The sequence below is a fragment of the Numenius arquata genome, chromosome 10, assembly GCF_964106895.1.
Source record: "Numenius arquata chromosome 10, bNumArq3.hap1.1, whole genome shotgun sequence".
Taxonomy (NCBI): domain Eukaryota; kingdom Metazoa; phylum Chordata; class Aves; order Charadriiformes; family Scolopacidae; genus Numenius; species Numenius arquata.
Window position 1 is genome coordinate 51,540,885 of NC_133585.1, and position 17,210 is coordinate 51,558,094.

The window sequence follows — 17,210 nt, forward strand, 5'->3', positions numbered from 1 at the left end:
ACTAATCACGTGTTGCCGTTACTTATCTCCATGGCTCGTTTGTAAAGGTTGCCCTTTTGAAACTCCATTCTTCAAAGGCCTACAACGATTGTGATATTGAGGGCATAAACCATAAGGTAATGTTTACAGAAGTTTTATTATAGCTTATGGTGCTATAAACTGTAATTAGTGTAAAACGTTTTCTGGTTTGTCCTTTGAGATCACAAGTGCAAAAAGCAAAACAAGTAAGCAAGCCAGAAAGATTCTGGGTACGGTGAATGACAGGAACAGATTTATTAAGTTGCATTTTCTTCATGTATGAATAACATTATGGAAAAAAAAAATCATTAAGTGTAATTAAATAATTTCCCCTTGCTTTTTTTCAGAAGATTTGTTGGAACTGTAGGAATGTTCTTCCTTGAATTGACTATGTGTGAACTCTCATGTTAAGATTAAAATACATTAAGATAGCCAGTCAGAATACCTGCAATCGGCAATTAACAGTTATTAACACTTAGTGGAAGGGAATGTGTGTTAACAGTTAAGAGTTTAATGTCTTCAGATGGATATGTCCACACATACACATCTGCACATATATACATGTAAAATTAGATGTTTTGTGTATAGCATAATTAATACATTGTGCAGCATTTCTCGCTGCTAGACTGTAAAACAGTTTTAAAACTTGCTCTTCCAGTTAGTGCCGGGTATGTTTTCAATTTCTTGGAAGCTGGTGAAAAATTACTGTTTTTTTTTGAATGAGCTAGGGAAAAAAGAAGTGGTAAGCAGTAAAGCAGTGTTTGGTTTCTTAATGTGTAATATACTGCAAGCCCAGCTTTGTGTATACTGGAAATCTTCTGACCCCTTTGTTTGCTCGGGGGCAGATTGCGACAAACATTCAGCAGTCTTTAGTACAAGGCAGAGGTTGTGTCTTTTTGCAGCTCGGACACAGGCATCCAGGAGCAAATCCGCCTGCATGTGGCACGTTGTTTCACGCAAGGTACAGCACTAAATTCTAGCTTTAAATGATTTTTAACGTTAAGTTGTTGCTATGTAAGTTGCTAACTTTCAAGATGAGCTTGGAAGTAGTAATTTCCATATCCTTGCCACCTAAAGAGTAGAGCAGATTACGGTTTGATAGTTTTTGAGCTAACCTTTACAGGTTTGGTTTGTAGCCCCATATCTGGTGTTAGGAACGGAGTTAAGCTGCAGCAAAAACAAAATTATTTACGTTTGTCCTTTAACCTGAACGGCGTGTAACAGTGCATGTTGTGTAACCGTTTCCCTTTTGCTGTAAAATTATTTTAAGTACTTTTTAATGTAAAGGCTCACATGCTTAACATCGGTATAGCACAAAAGAAGGAAGTGTTGCTTACGGTTAAATATGGTTAAGTTCTGCTTTTTGATGTGTACGGAGGGGTACACGGGACTCGAGGGGCTGGTGAATGCACAGGAGACAAAGTCTGTACTGTAATATTTCTCTTGATATTGGACATCGCTTGACAGCATAACAGGCGAACTATAGCTTAAGCTAAGCATGATAATGCTCTAATTCTTTAAAAAGTTTCAGTAGCAGTAAGTTTAGGTCTTTATGTGCATTTCATGCCTATATATAACGTGCATTTGGTGCATGATGTGAGCTTCTGTGCATTTGGTGCACTGGCTGCTCTTTTAAGGTGTTTTATTGACTCATGTAAATGTGCTTTAATGCAGCTGAGAGATGAATCCAGTGGAAAATACTGAACTACTGAATAGAATTGCATGTGGCATATAAATTTGTAAAATCAAAATCAAACACCCCCTGCCCCCAGGTGCATTCCAGATTTGTGACAGCATTTTATAAAATTGATCTAAAATAAAAATAATTCCACAGTAGGAAAAAAGGCAGGATAGGAGAGTAATGTTTTTAAATTACTGAAAGCTTTCCAGCAGGACCTGAAATCCCAACAGTGTTACACGAAAAAGATGAAAGCAAAACTTGAGGATAAAATTGAAACCAAATATAAACAAAAGTGAAAGCGACTCCATCGGTTTTCATTTCCCAGTTGGCAAAAATGAAAGAATAAACACAGAGCGAAGAAGCACGAGAGCCGAACTTGAGAAATTATTTCAGTTTTATTATTTACTTAATCTGCCGGTAGATTTGACTTCTGCACAGCAGTACTCCTTTAGAAGACTACACGGCGGGGAGTGGGAGTAGGTCTCCCCGGTTTATCCGGGTACCGCTTTTCCCACCCGGTGGTCCGGGTGACGGCCCCGCAGTACGGGAAGCGGCATCTTCGTCAGTCACGGAAGTACCGTTTCAAAATGCTGTGGCAAAACGCGTACGGAAAGGCCGGTGGAGGTGATGACATCCCATATGATGAAAGCAAGCCATTCAGCTGGTAGGTGCGCTTGAAATTTGTTCAGGATGCGAATTGCTGATAGGATCTGGTGTAAAATACATGGTGGGCTTGTTTTTCTGCTCTCCCCACCTTTGGCGTTGTCCACTTAGATGTAGGTCAGATCAGCAGCAACCAAAAGATGTTATCTGATGTCAGCTTTGCTGATGACATGAAATGACTGCAAATGGTTTCACTCCATTTCCACGGATCAGTCAGCAGCTAGAACGTCCTTTTTGACCTTGAGAACTAGCTGGTGAATTAAGTCAAAAGATGGCCAAACACTGGGTGGCTGTGGAATCTTGAATTAATATCCCTCTCATACGTATAGACGCTTCCTCCTGGGCTGTATTGACCAAAATGTTGGTTGGGTTGTTGAGGAGAAGCTTGGACAATCGCTGCTCTGCTGAAGTTTTCAGGGTGACGTGAAAGACTTTAATGCCAGAGGTCTAATTCTCACCCATTTGCAAACATTGCATTTGAGCATCTCGGAACTAAATTCTTTGGATGCCGAAACTCTTCTGGAGATTTGAGTTTGATGAGGGAAGCTGACGAAGACGAGCTTTGTTTAATTTAATAGTATTTTTCCGGCTTAGCTGAGAAATGAAGATGAGTTCAGTAGTCTCGCTCTAGCTCAGACAGTATTTTAGGAAACTTGCAAGATAGAAATAGCTGCTGCAGATCAGAAATTGAGGCTGTCTCGTTGCTGTGGGTCTGTGGTGAACACACAAACTTTAAATTAAGAGCACATTTTGTAACCGATCTTATTAACTATTCATATCTCAACATGAAAATGAGTTAAGAAGTTCCTGTGTGTCCTGTGGCAGTGGAAAGAGTAGCATTTTGGTAAAAAGGAGAATTACATCATACCGTTTCAACAAGCGTCAGTATTAAGCATTTGATACTTAGTGCTCTTTCAGCGCAAGCCTTTAAAGCGTATGCATAAAAGAGACGTTTCTCCAGTGTCAAGCGATATCTCTGTAATAACTAATTCAATTTATTATTTATTTTTTTTTTTTGTGCTCAACACATCTGCTTCTTTCATGGTGCTATTTTTGTAACCGTAAATAAGTGCATGTGACAGACATGTTTCCAGCGCGCAGTGTGGATGATTCAGAGGATCCCAGCCCCCAAGTCTCTGCCTGCTGTGGTCTGTCTGTAAAGCACAATGTCTCAGCAAGCGGGAGAGTGTTTTCTTACAAATCTGAAACGGCGTATACTTTTCTTTAATACCTTCTCTTGCAAGTCGAGGAGAAGCTGCTTTCTTGAAAGGGCTGTTTTTGGTGCTCGCTGTGAGGTTAAGCAGAGGTAGTTTGGTGTCTTTTGCTCTCGGTTCTGGGTGCTGCGCTCGCCATGAGGAGTTTTGGGTAGCAAAAGTGTAGGTGTGGGTTAGCTATTAACTTCAGTGGCAGAAACTGCCCTTGCCCAGACAATAAAATGAAAGCTTTAAGCAAATATTAAATCGCACTTTAGTGTAGTGTGCAAATAGTTTTTGCTGTGTGTTGCAGAACAGTATGTTATACAAACAAAGGTAGCTGTGAGAAACCAGCCCAGTCCCAGCAAGGTGGATTACATCAGGTGCAGGTCATGGCCGGTGAATGTGAAAACCCTTCCTTGAGCACATTTCTCAATGGTAGCTATCTGGAATAATTTTTCTGCTTCCCTGAGTGCCTCTAAAATGTCATTGTCTTCTCTGCTATCCTGCCTGAGCCGCACAAGCCACCAGTGTGGGAATGCTGAGATTAAGCACTTTTGTTCTGCGATGGCTGCTTTTTTTTTTTTTTATATATAGCAACCTATAAAGCACCGACCCAGTACTTGGGCAGAAGAATGCTACACAGGGCAGGGAGATGAGGTCTGCCCAGGCTTTTAAAAGTATTTTTACAGTTTAGGATCCTGATCTTGCAGATACTTGCACCTGTGATTTTTTCCACTGCTTTCAGAGGGACATGTTGTGCTTGTTAAAAGTTTTAGGGATGTCTCCCGCAAACCTGGTCACAGAGCATGTAACTAATAGAGCCATGGAAACACTTTAAAAAAATGCTGTTGAGCTGCATAACTATGATGAAAGCAAGTGATCCTTGATAATTGTTTAAGCCTTAATAGCCTTCTGGTTTTCACTAGGCTGGAAAATTCTTTATGAATCAGGTGTCAAATGCTGAGTTTTCGACATCTTTCAAGAACACACAGGGGTTGGCTTCCGGGGATACCGAGTGACACAGCTAAGCAGCAGCCGCTATTATGTGTGGGTATTCAGGATTGGACTCTCGTGTGTAAGCACTTAATTCCAGAATAAAATTGATTTATTGGGGGATAACTGCTCCCCAACCCAAGTAATTAATTATTCCCTGACAACCATGCCAGCAATTTTCCTGTTGTAAACAAGCCCTTCCTAAACTTGTCTGAGTGAAGTACAGCTTTACTACTGAAAAGTCACCACCGTCTCTCTTCTAGGCAGCTTTTGAGGGAAAAATAGTTAGACATTCCAGATACTGAAGACAAGTCTTGAGCAATCATCAGACTTGAAGCTGAAGGAGGAAATAAATGAGGTAAAACTTATGGCTGCATTTGAGACTCTTTGAGGAGGTGGCAGGGGAAGAGTTTTCTGTAATGACATGCTGTTGATCATTGCTTGCATTGTCATCCTGTTGCCACCAGAATCTGGCATCTCCATCTTCCCTCCAGGAAGAAGTGAGATGGGAAACCAATGATAGAAACCCCCAGGAAAAAAAGTATTCCTTTAAAGCTGAAAGTAAAGCAGTCACTCTGTATTGTCCCCAGACTTGCAGGTGTTCATGTGTGTGCAGGTGATCATCGTGGTAGGGGTGCTGGGGAGATGATCTTTAACAATCTATTTGTTAGAAGCCTGGGCCAAGTTCCCAGCTGATGTAAGTCACTGGGATGCCAGAGAAGTGAATGGTCTCAGCTGCAGACATCGTGTTGCTCAAGTGTCATGATAACGTTTGACACGGGAGCCAGTGCAAGGGAAATTTTATTGTAGGTATTGAGAGGTTGAAGCGTTGTCTCATTGTGGCTAAATCCAGAAGCAAAAAAAAAAACCCCAGCCTTTTGGTTCTGTTGTATTAAAATAAGATGGCTTTTCTTCAGCACGCTTCTAGTCTGCAAATCTGAGGGCTACCTTTAATGATGCCTGAGATCACTGCAAAATAACAACTCCCGTCTTTGCTGCTGAGGGAGAATAAGCTTCGCATGGAAACCAAAGGAAAGAGTCTGTTTTGATGTGTAATGTCTGAATCCCAGCCAGGGCACGTTAACACCCTTTGGGTGGAACAGAAATGCTATAGAGCTGATGAAACACACTCTATATACAGTACGAGTTCCCATTGTACGTTTTCCTGGGCATGTTTATCATGCAGTCTGTAGTGCTGATTTCAATACGTGTTTGAGGTATTTGCTGCCTTTGTTTTGTTTGGGGGTTTTATTTTTTTTTTTGCAGGGAATGTTGGGTTGATTGGAGTGGTTTTTGCCCTCTGTCCCTTGAGGACACAAGGGCTTTTCTTCCTTCTACTTTTGTGTGTCTTTCTTGGGTACAGCAGCACAAGAGGAGAATGCTGAACCTTCCCCCCCTCCTCCACCTGCCTTGCATCTCCCTACAGCCCAAAGTGGGCACAACCTGGCCCCTACCAAGCAGGGGCTTGGAAGGTTGGGTAGCTATTGCTGGCTTGAATCCATCGCACAGCAGCTTGGGTTCCCAGGTGTTTCGCCACTCCACAGAGCTCTCCCTTTACTAGCCATGGTCCTGTTGTAGCCCTGCCATGTTTGGTTTGGGAACCCAGGGAAGCAGGTGAAGTATGAGCTGGTCTCTGCTCTGGTGAGACCCCACCTGGAGTGCTGTGTCCAGCTTTGGAGTCCTCAGCGCAAGGAAGGACATGTTGGACCTGTTGGAACAGGTCCAGTGGAGAGTCACAAAGATGATAAGAGGGCTGGAGCCCCTCTGCTGTGATGACAGGCTGAGAGAGTTGGGGTTGTTCAGCCTGGAGAAGAGAAGACTCCAGGGAGACCTTAGAGCCCCTTCCAGTCCCTAAAGGGGGCCTATAGAAGAGATGGGGAGGGACTCTTGATCAGGGAGGGGAGCAATAGGACGAGGGGGAATGGTTTTAAACTGAAAGAGGGGAGGTTTAGATTAGATCTCGGGAAGAAATTTTTTACTTGTGAGGGTGGTGAGACACTGGCCCAGGTTGCCCAGAGAAGCTGTGGCTGCCCCATCCCTGGAGGGGATGCCTGTTCAAGGCCAGGCTGGATGGAGCTTTGAGCAACCTGGTCTAGTGGGAGGTGTCCCTGCCCAGGGCAGGGTGTTGGAACTGGATGATCTTTAAGGTCCCATCCAACCCAAACCATTCTGTGATTCTATTGCTCGTTGGTTGTCTGTACAGGTTCTTCCTAATAGCCAGGCCCTGCCTTACACCAGCCTGCCCAGGACCTGCACCCTCCCAGCTCTCCAATTATTGGCTTTCTGGCCTGTCTTGATGGAGTTTCCTCCTTCCTGCGGGCACCTGAGCAAATAAGATACCACCTTTCCTGCCCGTGGTGAATTATTTTTCTTGGTGGTGGACAGGAAGGATATAGTACGCTCATGGCATCTTTGCTGCTGCCACCAATGTGTTAGGAAAGAGCAGGAAAAATACTGCCATTGCTACAGTGTGGATCAAGAGTTACAGCCAATGCAGGAGCTGGGTCTAAGGAGTGGTCGGCCATGGGGTATATTTTAAGAGAGGACAAGGCAAGAGAAGCTTAGTGGTAAGTAAATCCGCCAGCAAAATCGTGATGTTTCCCCCATCCCTCCCTGTTCAATAGGGCATCACTGGCAGAATATTCTTAGGAAACAAAAGAGATACCGTTAAGTCCAATTAAAAGACCAGGGAGGGTAGGTTTTGCTGTCTAACTACCCATGAATCCGGAAAGTCTCTTAACAGGGTTTTATGTGTGTTTTCTTGCTTCATATGTTTTCAACACCAAGAGCTTCAGGATTTTATTTTGAACCCTTAACCCTTGCACCTCTAATCCTACTTTAATTACATGTTTTGCTGTCAGTTCCAAAAAAGATACGTATATTTGCATAATTTGGTGTTATCATAAAGAAGGCATGTTAATTTTGCTTCTGCAGCATCAGTAGTGATGGGAAATACACGGGGCGGGAGGATTTCAGGTGTCCAAAATTGGAGCAGCTGATTAAAGTGCTGTTCAGTTGTCCGTGTTTCAGCATCGATCTCACATTTCTGAAGTATTTCTGAGCAGGTGAGGCTACCAGGTTTTCTTAGCCAGGAAAAGTCTCTGTCCCTCCGGCAAGCTTGACTTCCAAGCAGGGCTTTGCTCAGAGTACGTACAGTTAAACACCTGTTTACCTTTGAAAGGGCATCCACAGTGGAATAGTTGAAAAAAGTGGTCTTATATGCAAAATCCTATATGAAGGCAGAGTCTGAGCCGTGACCAAGGGGCAGAATTTTGCTCCAAGTACTGTTCCTTAAAATAAGATCATGTTTCCATGTATCCTGGAACAGTCTTGGCACGGGGACAAATACAGAACCCAGTTCTCTGAATCCTAAAATTAGCGTATGGTCTCATTTCAGCATATCTGTTTGGTCACACAGGATGATTGATGCTTTACTGAACTGCATCAGCGTTAACAAACAACGGGAATAGTTTAAAAGTTTATCAGCAAAGCACAAGTACAAGATAACTTTTTTTTTTTTTTTTTTTAAAATATATTGTCAGTTCTGTACTTGCAGAAAAAAGATAAATGGATTCATGCAATATTCTGCAGGAGTCCTCTGGGGAACAGATGTTTTTTCACAGCTCTGGAGAAAGGCTGTGACACACTCCAGAAATGCACCTCAAAGTCTCTTAGCCCACCTTCCCTTCTCACAACCAGTAATAACATTTCCATGTACTGGCAAATCTTTTAATTGGGTGCTTTGTGATAGGGAAAGAATAATTGCTTTTTCAGATTTTATTTTTTTTTTTATTTCCATAGAAATACATTTTTTTTTTTTATGTAGGCATACAGTAGCTTGTGTTTTGGGGATAACCTTTGTGCCTTTTCAGTTATCCAGGCTCTGTCAGAGTGAGTGAAACTGAAGGGAAGAGGACATCTCGCACTGCTCAGATTTAATGCCTGCCATGCCGTTGCTTTCACTTTCTGTCTACAGCTGCCATAATTCTGGTGAAGAGCTCTTCATTCTTAAAGGTTACACTTTCTCTATGGCAGGAGTGTTTCCTCTGTCAGGGAAAAAACAGAAGTCAGACTTACTAGAATGTTTTAGCAGAGAGTAAGGAGGACTACAAGCTCTTTATTGAACATTATTGAGTGAAAATACTTACATATAGATTGCAGCCATCACACATCTCTTTTAAGATGAATAGCTATTGAAAATAACTAATATATTTCTAATATCTCTTTAAAAATAAATGAGTGCTGTGAGCTTCCTTCTGAAGAGTCTTGCATAAAGAATCTTTAGAAAAATACATCTTGCAAAGTAGTATAGAGCTGAAATTCTGTATGATTTATTGCGCCTCGAGGATGCTGTGGTGACATCTACCTGCTTAATGCCCTTTGTGTGACTGCTCCTAAAAACATTGTACCTGTGCTTCCCTCTTACGCCGTTGTGACTCTTCTTGTGTCTTAGAAAGTTGGCTTGCATCCTTCACACTAGGCTGCATTCGCATGTAGAAAGCTCATTTTCAAGTGCACCGTGCAGTAGCTGGAGTGAAATTATTGACTGGCCTCCTCCCAGTCTCCCTGTTCCTTACTGGGTTATTCTGGTCGGACTTCAGCAGATCCTGTGCTGTAGTCCACCCTCTGCAGAGTCTTCCTCTGAGTCACGTCTGCAGGATTAGGAGAGTTTACAGCTTGTCAGGGGGTAGCCGCCACCATGTTTTTGTGGTATCTAGTTGCAAAAATAAGGGGTGAACTGACTGCAGGACTAGCAGGAATGGTACAGTAAATAAACCTTTGAAAAAAGTTGAAATAATCCCTCCATAAGATGTGGTGTCAGCACATCTGTGCTTCTTGTGTAGGGCTTGGCTTCTCACAGGCTGCCGGTGGCCTCCCCTTCCAGACAAATGCCATTGAGTTGGAGCTAGTGTCTCACATGCTTGGCGCCTGTTTGGGAATAATTTTAGTGATATCTTAGTGTCTGTTGATACATTTAAGCTCCCACCACCGAAAAGGCAACCGCCCCTGACTATGGGCCCCTTTAAAAAGGAGGCGGGTGATAAAAATGGAGCAAAAAAGGGGAATTTATATTCACGGAGCTACCAGCCTCAAGACATTTGTAGGAGGTATGGTTCAAAATTGTGGCTCGTGAAGGTTGCGTGAAGAATGGCAAGCGTTCACAAAATGAGTTCCCGGCAGGTAACCCTTCTTCCATGTCTAAATGAGCTCCCCTTTTCTTGCAGGGTAGAAAACTGATTTCTTGGGTCCCCTCTGCATTAGCAGTTGACTGTGTTTCTTGGTGGTTATTCTTCCCTTCCCCCACCTTGGGACGGTTCTAAACCAGAAGAAAAAACCAAACAATTATTTTGGATGTAATGCCAGAAAGTTTGACTCCAGCATGGGTCTCTGGGAGCATTAAGCATTTTCCCTGTGCTCTCCCCAAAGAGACGCTGGGGTTCAGTAGAGTCCAGGTTTGAAGCTGTTGTTTAAAAGTAGAGGGGCTTCATGAGCAATTTTGGATTAAGGGGTTCCTCCTTGTCCTCTCATGCTGGAGGGCCCTCCCCTCTCGGTTGTGTTGTTCAATATGTCTTTGAGCAGGATGAGAGCCACGATCCAGGTTCAAACAGACAAAAAAAGCCTCATGGAAAGAGGTGTTGCTTGTAACCCTGCTGGGTTCCCTGTTCTTGTTCACAAAGCTGCCTATGGGAAGAGTGGCATTAGCGTCTGACAAAATTAAGAAGGGACCTAAGGGTGGGGGTGATGGAGTGAGAGGTGCTCCTTTGCTGCTGGTAGAGCTGGAGTTGCTCCTCTCCCCTGCCAGCCCAGCCATCTCCATCCACGGTCTCTCTGAGACAGAGGAAGATGGTGCCAAGTGACCCCAAGACAGGCATTAAACCATTTTTCTCCCAGTTAACCCGAGCAAGAAGGTTCAGGCGGGCAAAGGTCTGGAGAGGTTTGCTCAGGACAATGGATGGGTGCCCATGGCTCAGGAGCTCATGGTGATGGTGAAGCTGGTGGGAACTGGATGCCTTGGCAGCTCTGCAAGTGCCGGTAGGAGTCAACTCATCCCGAGGCACCTGCACGTAGCTTCTTCTACATCTAAATGTGTAGAGGAAGTACAATGTTAATGTGGACCAGGAATGGGAGATAGGTGCATAGGTCCTCCTGGTTTTACAGCCTGCTTCAGATTATAAATGTTGATGTTTCATTCTCCTTACAAGGATCAACTGTTTCTGCATTTTCCTTTCCACTGGGTACACAGGAGAGAAGTTGGAGTGGAGGAACCTGGCATGTCTGCTGTTTCGTATGGCTCGCCTTAGTTTCTGGCTTTGTAGGTTTCCTTTATAATTAATGTATTCTGATGGAGGGTGAAGCTGGCTTGATGTTAGATGGTGGCCCCTGAAACTTTACAAGCCTTTTCCACCTATTTTGGAGAATTTCAAAGGTCTTTGCAGACTTGAATGACTCTTAATGGCTGGAGGTGATTGTCCTGCTCCTCGCTGATGGATGGACTTCGGGTTCTCCCACCCAGAGCCATCAAAATAAGACTCCCAAGTGCACCCGTTAACCTTGCTTAGGGACCAACAGAGGCTATTTTTAAGGCACTGCAGAAGATGATGTTTCTTTCTGTAAAAATAAATCATGTGTTTGACAGCTCAGGAGGGGAGAGGTGGCACCTTCATTTCCCACAGGCAATTACCCGGTAGAATTGACTTGGTATTTTCATCGCAAGGATGTTGTTGAGGTGCAACTGCCAAAAAACCCCGCTATGTTTTAGCACCATTGCGGTCAGTGCTGTCCTGAGGCAGATGGGTCTGGGGTGTCTTGTGAAGATGTCAGGCTTTATTTTCTGCAGCACGAGGAGCTCGGGGTGTGTTTTGACGAGTAGGAGCATGCTGTGCTTGCCCCCCCATGAAGAACAATCCCCCAGAAGATGTCCACCATCCCTCCAGCTGAACATCATTGAGGGTTATTTTTAGCTGAGTTTGGTTTTGCTTTCGGATAAACAGATCTTGGGAGCCACTCCTCCCTTCTCACAAGCCAAACCTCTTTTCTGATTACTTCAGGACTAATTGGTGTGGGTGATGGATATGAAGGTGTGTACTGGCAGCTGCGGGTGCCAGTCCTGGAGGAGTCCCAGGGTGCTGAAAAGGAGACAAGCACCACAGCATCTGTGGGCGAGCAGCTGGGGGAGCGCCCTGGGGACGTGGGAGGGAAGAGGCGACTGGCTCCACAGAGCTGTTTTGGGCAAGACCGGCTTCCTTATAGTAGCGATGTTGGCAGCTCTCTCGTCTCCTGAAATGCGTTGCTTTTGCACAAAGGCAGCTTCTGTTTCTCCCGCGTTGCCTGTCCCAAGTGGTATTCGTTGCTGCTGCCTTCAAGATGACTTTTCTGCCTTCTGTCTGATTTCTTCATTCAGATGGGCTGGGGATTTGTCTTAGGGGCTTGTTACCTGGAAGACAAGAGTCCCTCTGCTAAATGGGACCTCTCACGTGTCGAATGCTGGAGATGATGCACGGTGTTTCCAGGAATTGTCTCAAAGTGTATGTGTACTTAAAGATACCTTACAAAGAAACGCATCTAAGATGATGGTTGCATCTGCTTGTTTCTTCCTTGAGAGATGAATTGAAATCCGCTTGCGTTTTGAGTACATTGCCATTTGCATTTTTCAGCTTTCACCCAAGATGCAGTAGGGGAAGATGGTACCGATCTCCCGTATGCACTCGGCAACCTGGATGGGAATCCTGGGTGCCAAGCGGAGGGGAGGGGGCTGCAACAACTGCACCCGCACTGCCCTCACCCGGAAAACAGCTTCCCTCTTGTACAGAGAAGGGATTTGCACAAGGTCGGGTTCTGAGGCTGGCTGTTTTTTCGTGTCTGCCCTGAACCTGAAAGGGAGCTGAGCACTTGCAACCATTTTCTGAGCTATTTTAGAAATTCGTACTCGCTGGAAAAGGCTGTGGCTGAAGCACGGGTCACCAGCTCCACACGGTAGTAAATAAAATGCCAATATATTTGCCTAGAGATTAGTGTGAGCACGGCTGCTGGTAAATTCTCTGAACACATCAAAGAGCTGTATTGTTGCACTCAGGTTTTAATTCCTTATTAGTTTCAGGAAATACATGTCCTCAGAGCAAAGAGAGGAAACTTTGAACGTTTTTCTTCCTCTTGTGCTGGGTGTGGGCTTGGTACTGCCTAATTGTTAGTCTGTCTGATGCCTGTACTCCCATAGGAAGCAAGAACAAACCCATTTACATTTGTGTCATTGCTGCGTACTTTCAAATACGTGGCCTACTAATTTTTTTTCCTTTCTCTTTTTTTTTTTTTTTTAAGATCAAAGGTGACAAGAATAGCGGAGCAGAGAAGTTAAGAATGATGCAGAGAACACAGATGTGAAGAACAAAGGAGAGAGGAAGGAGCTGAGCCTGGTGCAGAGGGGGAGAGGAGAAGCAGCAGCCTAAATGCAAGTACTTGAACATGGAAATGATGGGTTGCAGGCTGTTTAACAGGAGTTTAATGCGGTGTTTTAATCTGCATCTAGTGCCTGTTGGCACTTTCAGAGGGGTGCCTGAGGCAGGTTAATGTTTTTAAAATTTTCTGCCTCGAGTTCAAGACTTTGGACTCTTATGTCAATAATTTACAGCTCTAAACAGGGAAGTGGCATCGGGGTCACGTGTGTGTGTAAGAGAGAGGGGGGAAAAGAAAAAAGTCAGTTTGAGTCTAAGCTGAATTATACAGTGTGACGTGGTGCAGCTGAAGGGGCTGTAAAGCACTTAGTTTCTAGCTAAGCAGTATCAAAATGTGAAATAGCAGCTAACAAATGAGAGACTGGGTTGATCAGAGAAAGCTGGAGGGAGGGGGTCAAACTACTCAGCCAGAACCAAAGTGGTCTGATGATTGCTGTGATGTAAAATGCATTTTGCTTAATTTTAGTCAAGTGTATGGGACAGACACAGCCGTTTGAAAGCACTCTTGTTAGCAGGTGCATCATTTTAGCTCGTACAGTGATGCCTCCTGCATGTGAATTGGTTTGGTTACATCTTTTGTGTTGGCAAAAAAAGGTCTTGTGCAAATGCAGGTATGTGGGCCAAAAAGAGGTCTCTTCAGGAGCATAATTGTTTTAATTTGCAGCCTCTGGTATCTCACCTGTATCAGCAGACAAGCTTTTGCCAATATGATGTGTTTTCTTCAGGTGAAGGTTTTCCTAATCCAGGTGTACGGGAAAAGTGTTTTCTGCCATAGAGAAGGCTTTGTCATCTCAGTTGCTCTTAGGGGAGGCTCCCGCACAGATCCAAAGTCACTATTATTTTTATAATTGTTGGATGCCTGCAAAGCCTTAATAAGTCTGTGCTGTGCAGAGATGGGGGAGCAGCCTGGGAGTTCTGCCTGGAAAACAAGTAAACATGTCCCTTGTTCCCTGCAGCTCTTTCCCGGCTGGGTGACAATGCCTGTCGAAAGGATGCGGATGCGCCCCTGGCTGGAAGAGCAGATCAACTCTAACACGATACCGGGGCTGAAATGGCTAAATAAGGTAAGGAGGGTGCATCCACACGTGTGTACGTGTGCTGAAGAGGGACGTTATAGCAGTGCCTGAGGTTTGGATAGGTAAATCAGCTCATTCCTGGTTTTCAAAGGGGTGACATGGGGAGGAAGGGCAAAGCTGAATGCTTCCTGCTGAACCTGTTCCTCCGGCCTCGCCTGCCAGATCTGCAGCAGCGCCCTGCTTTGGCCTGGTGGATTTGTGGCTCCTTTGAAAGCATTTTCCAGCTCTTTGTTGTTGGAGCGAGCGTTTCTGGAGACTCTGCTAGTTGTTTTTTTTTAAGCTGGGAACAGATTGTTCACCAAGCAGTGTCAGAAGGAGGTGAACAACATGCTCTCCTGAGGGGGAAGGCTATATTCTGTGTTAGACTGTGGGTTGAAGCAATAATCTCTTGTTTCAGACTTTTGTGACTTCTCTGATGCTTCTCAACCTGGGAGAAGATGGGGTAACTTCTCCCATGCCAGACCCAAACCTAGTATTCCTGGTCCTGAGATCTTACTGAGAGATCTAGACACTTTGAGAGCATGAGCAGGGGCTCCAAAATGTCAGTGCCTAACTTGATTTTTTTTTTATTTTATTTTTTTTTTAAATTGGCTCAGTAAAACCAAGGAACGTATTTGAGACCTTGAACAGTAATGAACCCTGGAAATATTGCATGTGTTCTGTGGTACGCAGGAGAGTAATTCACCACACTGAAAAGCACAAAGCAGTTTTGGCTACAAGAGGCTACCTCATTATCAAAATGGGTGGAAATGCACAAAATCAGGTGTGGAGATGTAGGAGCTGCCCCTCTGGTTAAGACACTAACGCAGTTAGTCTGGTATCCTCCTTGTAGCAGTAGTTGTGGTGCTCAGGTGTTCGTTTTTAGAGCTGAAGAGTGGCAATTAAGATTACTACTTTTTATTGCAGCTTTCAAAGCTAGAAACGCTCGTGACTGTAAAATTATCAGGAGCCCTTTAAATTACAGCTACGAATTCTGTTTCTCAGGAACTTCCTGCATCAGTGACTCTCACATGCTGTGGCTGGGTAAATAAATATTGCTTTATCCATTCCCTGGTTAGCTGCCCTGTGAATTTGAGTAGGTCCTTGTTCTTGCATAATGGGGACACAGCTGAAGAGGAGGAAGAGACCGGTTTTTACTGTTGTCTTTGTAATTTGAATCCCACATTCGGGTCCCTACGGATTCTTCTCCTTGAGTATCTCCACTTTGGTGTCAGGTCTCTCCTGCTGACAGTCCATCTCTGCCATTCTTCGCTGGCCATTCCCGCCCAATCCTGGAATAATTCCTCTGTGCTTAGTAGGGCACAGTATTTCAGATTTGAGCATATTACTCTTAAATATAATGTCATCTGTGGGTTTTGTTCACGTAACCTTCTTCGGTACATCCCAGGGACGTACTTGCCTCCTTTGCTCTGCAGTGTGAAGATGCTGCCACTGTGCTCAGGGTTTCATTCTTTCAAGTTAAGCTCAGCAGCTCATAAAGGCAGTTTTCAAGGCAACGTCACGTTGTTTAATGTTTGCAGCCCTCTGATCCTGTTGTTACAGCGTTTTTTGCCTTGTGCTTCTGGCGTGAACTGTTTGCATGCAGGAGCTGGCAGGAGATTTTGCCCTTAGTTTGCATATTCTGTATTGACCAAGGCTTATCTCACAAAGTATTTTGAAATGGATTTTTTTTTTTTTTTTTTCTACAACAAAGCCATGGCACCTACCGGAAGGAGGATACCAGGCTGTGTGGCCTGCCTTGAGGTTTATTAAACTCTGATTCCCCATTTCTGTTGTCTGATTTGGCATCATTCTGGATTGCCTTTATTGTGCTCAACAAGTTAATTGCACTTCTGAGCATTTCTGTTTAAAAATGTTTAAACATTCATTCCAACAGTGAATCATTAAACCAAAAATATTTCTATTTTTACTGTAAATCCTGACCATAAACAAAGGCATGCATGGAATCAATGATACAGTGTTCTGTGTATCGCAGCCCCTTCTGTACCCACAGAACTGACTCTGGAGGCTGCAGGATTTTTGGATTTGTGTATTTCAATCGGAGTTTGGCAAAGCCCAGTTCACGGTATAGAAAAGAAGGTGGATCAGATTAGCAAGAGAATTGCGCTCGTCTGTGTGGACAGCTTTTAAGGAAATAAGGTTTAAATACTAAGGAAACGAATACCATTCTGGGTTTGTCACTGGCTGTCTCTTCTTGCGGAATTAAACCTCTCTCAGTTAAAAATGACAAATCAGGTGCTGCTAACTTACCTAATTCCTTCCCTTGCTGTCAGTTGATCACATTGTGCCTCCTGCTTTGTGTTCTCCTCCAGAACAACCCCCTCTCTATAGAGCTTAGAAAATAAGTGCTTGTGTACCCTCCTGGTGAAAATGTTACCCTGCTGCATGGCATGAGGGAGGAAGGGAATTTCTTCTCCCTCCCAGAGAGACAAAATTGGGAGGTGTGAAGGAAATTACATAGTTCAGTAGAGGGCAGAGGTGGTGTGAGGAGGGGAATAATGGGAGGTCAGTGTCCCTCATGGGTCTGGAAAAGGAAATTAGAGTGGAAATATTCAGAGTAGCTGTAACAGGAGTCGAGAGGCAACCTGCTGCTTTGATGGATGCTTGGAGTGTTACCCTCCAGACAGATGCCGCTATTTAAAATTTGTCCTATGACTTTCCAGCTAATATGTGATCTCATGCTCATTCACCTGCTTGGAGCATTTTGTAATGCTGGGGTTGCAAGTGTTCGATACTATTTGCCTCCTCCTGCCTGTTTCTAAGAATGTGACACCTTTTTGCTTTTTGATGTCTCCACTGGAGTTTGGTAGCAATTCCTGTTACGCTGCAAAAGTTCTGTGGGTTGTACTTTTGACTTTAGGTGAGGCTAAAATGTCCAGGGATGGAGCGCTGTACCAGACAGCACACGGTTTTCCAAGTCTAAGAGAAAGCACTGCTGAGCCTTTTCCTAATAAGGTCATTATTAGGAAGCATCAAATGACGAAGGAAATAGGTAAACGTTTCATAACGTGAAATCAAAAATTAGGATTTAAATAGAAAGCATAACGTAAACTAGAGCAGAACACACAAGTGCATGGCGTTGCTGTAATCAGCAGTCTCTTGGGATTTCAGAGATGATTAGATACTTGATAGT

The 17,210-nt window shown here is 44.0% G+C and overlaps 1 protein-coding gene across 3 annotated transcripts in view; it reads left to right on the forward strand.

Moving 5' to 3' along the window:
* The window catches only part of IRF2 (interferon regulatory factor 2), a 44,355-nt gene that overhangs the window by 5,633 nt on the left and 21,512 nt on the right, over window positions 1–17,210 (forward strand). For all 3 annotated transcript variants that reach the window (XM_074154397.1, XM_074154398.1, XM_074154396.1), the window contains exons 2-3: window positions 12,868–12,997; window positions 13,958–14,065. In XM_074154397.1, coding sequence (XP_074010498.1) covers window positions 13,979–14,065 — 87 coding nt within the window. In that variant the 5' untranslated portion in view covers window positions 12,868–12,997; window positions 13,958–13,978. The remainder of the gene's footprint in view (window positions 1–12,867; window positions 12,998–13,957; window positions 14,066–17,210) is intronic.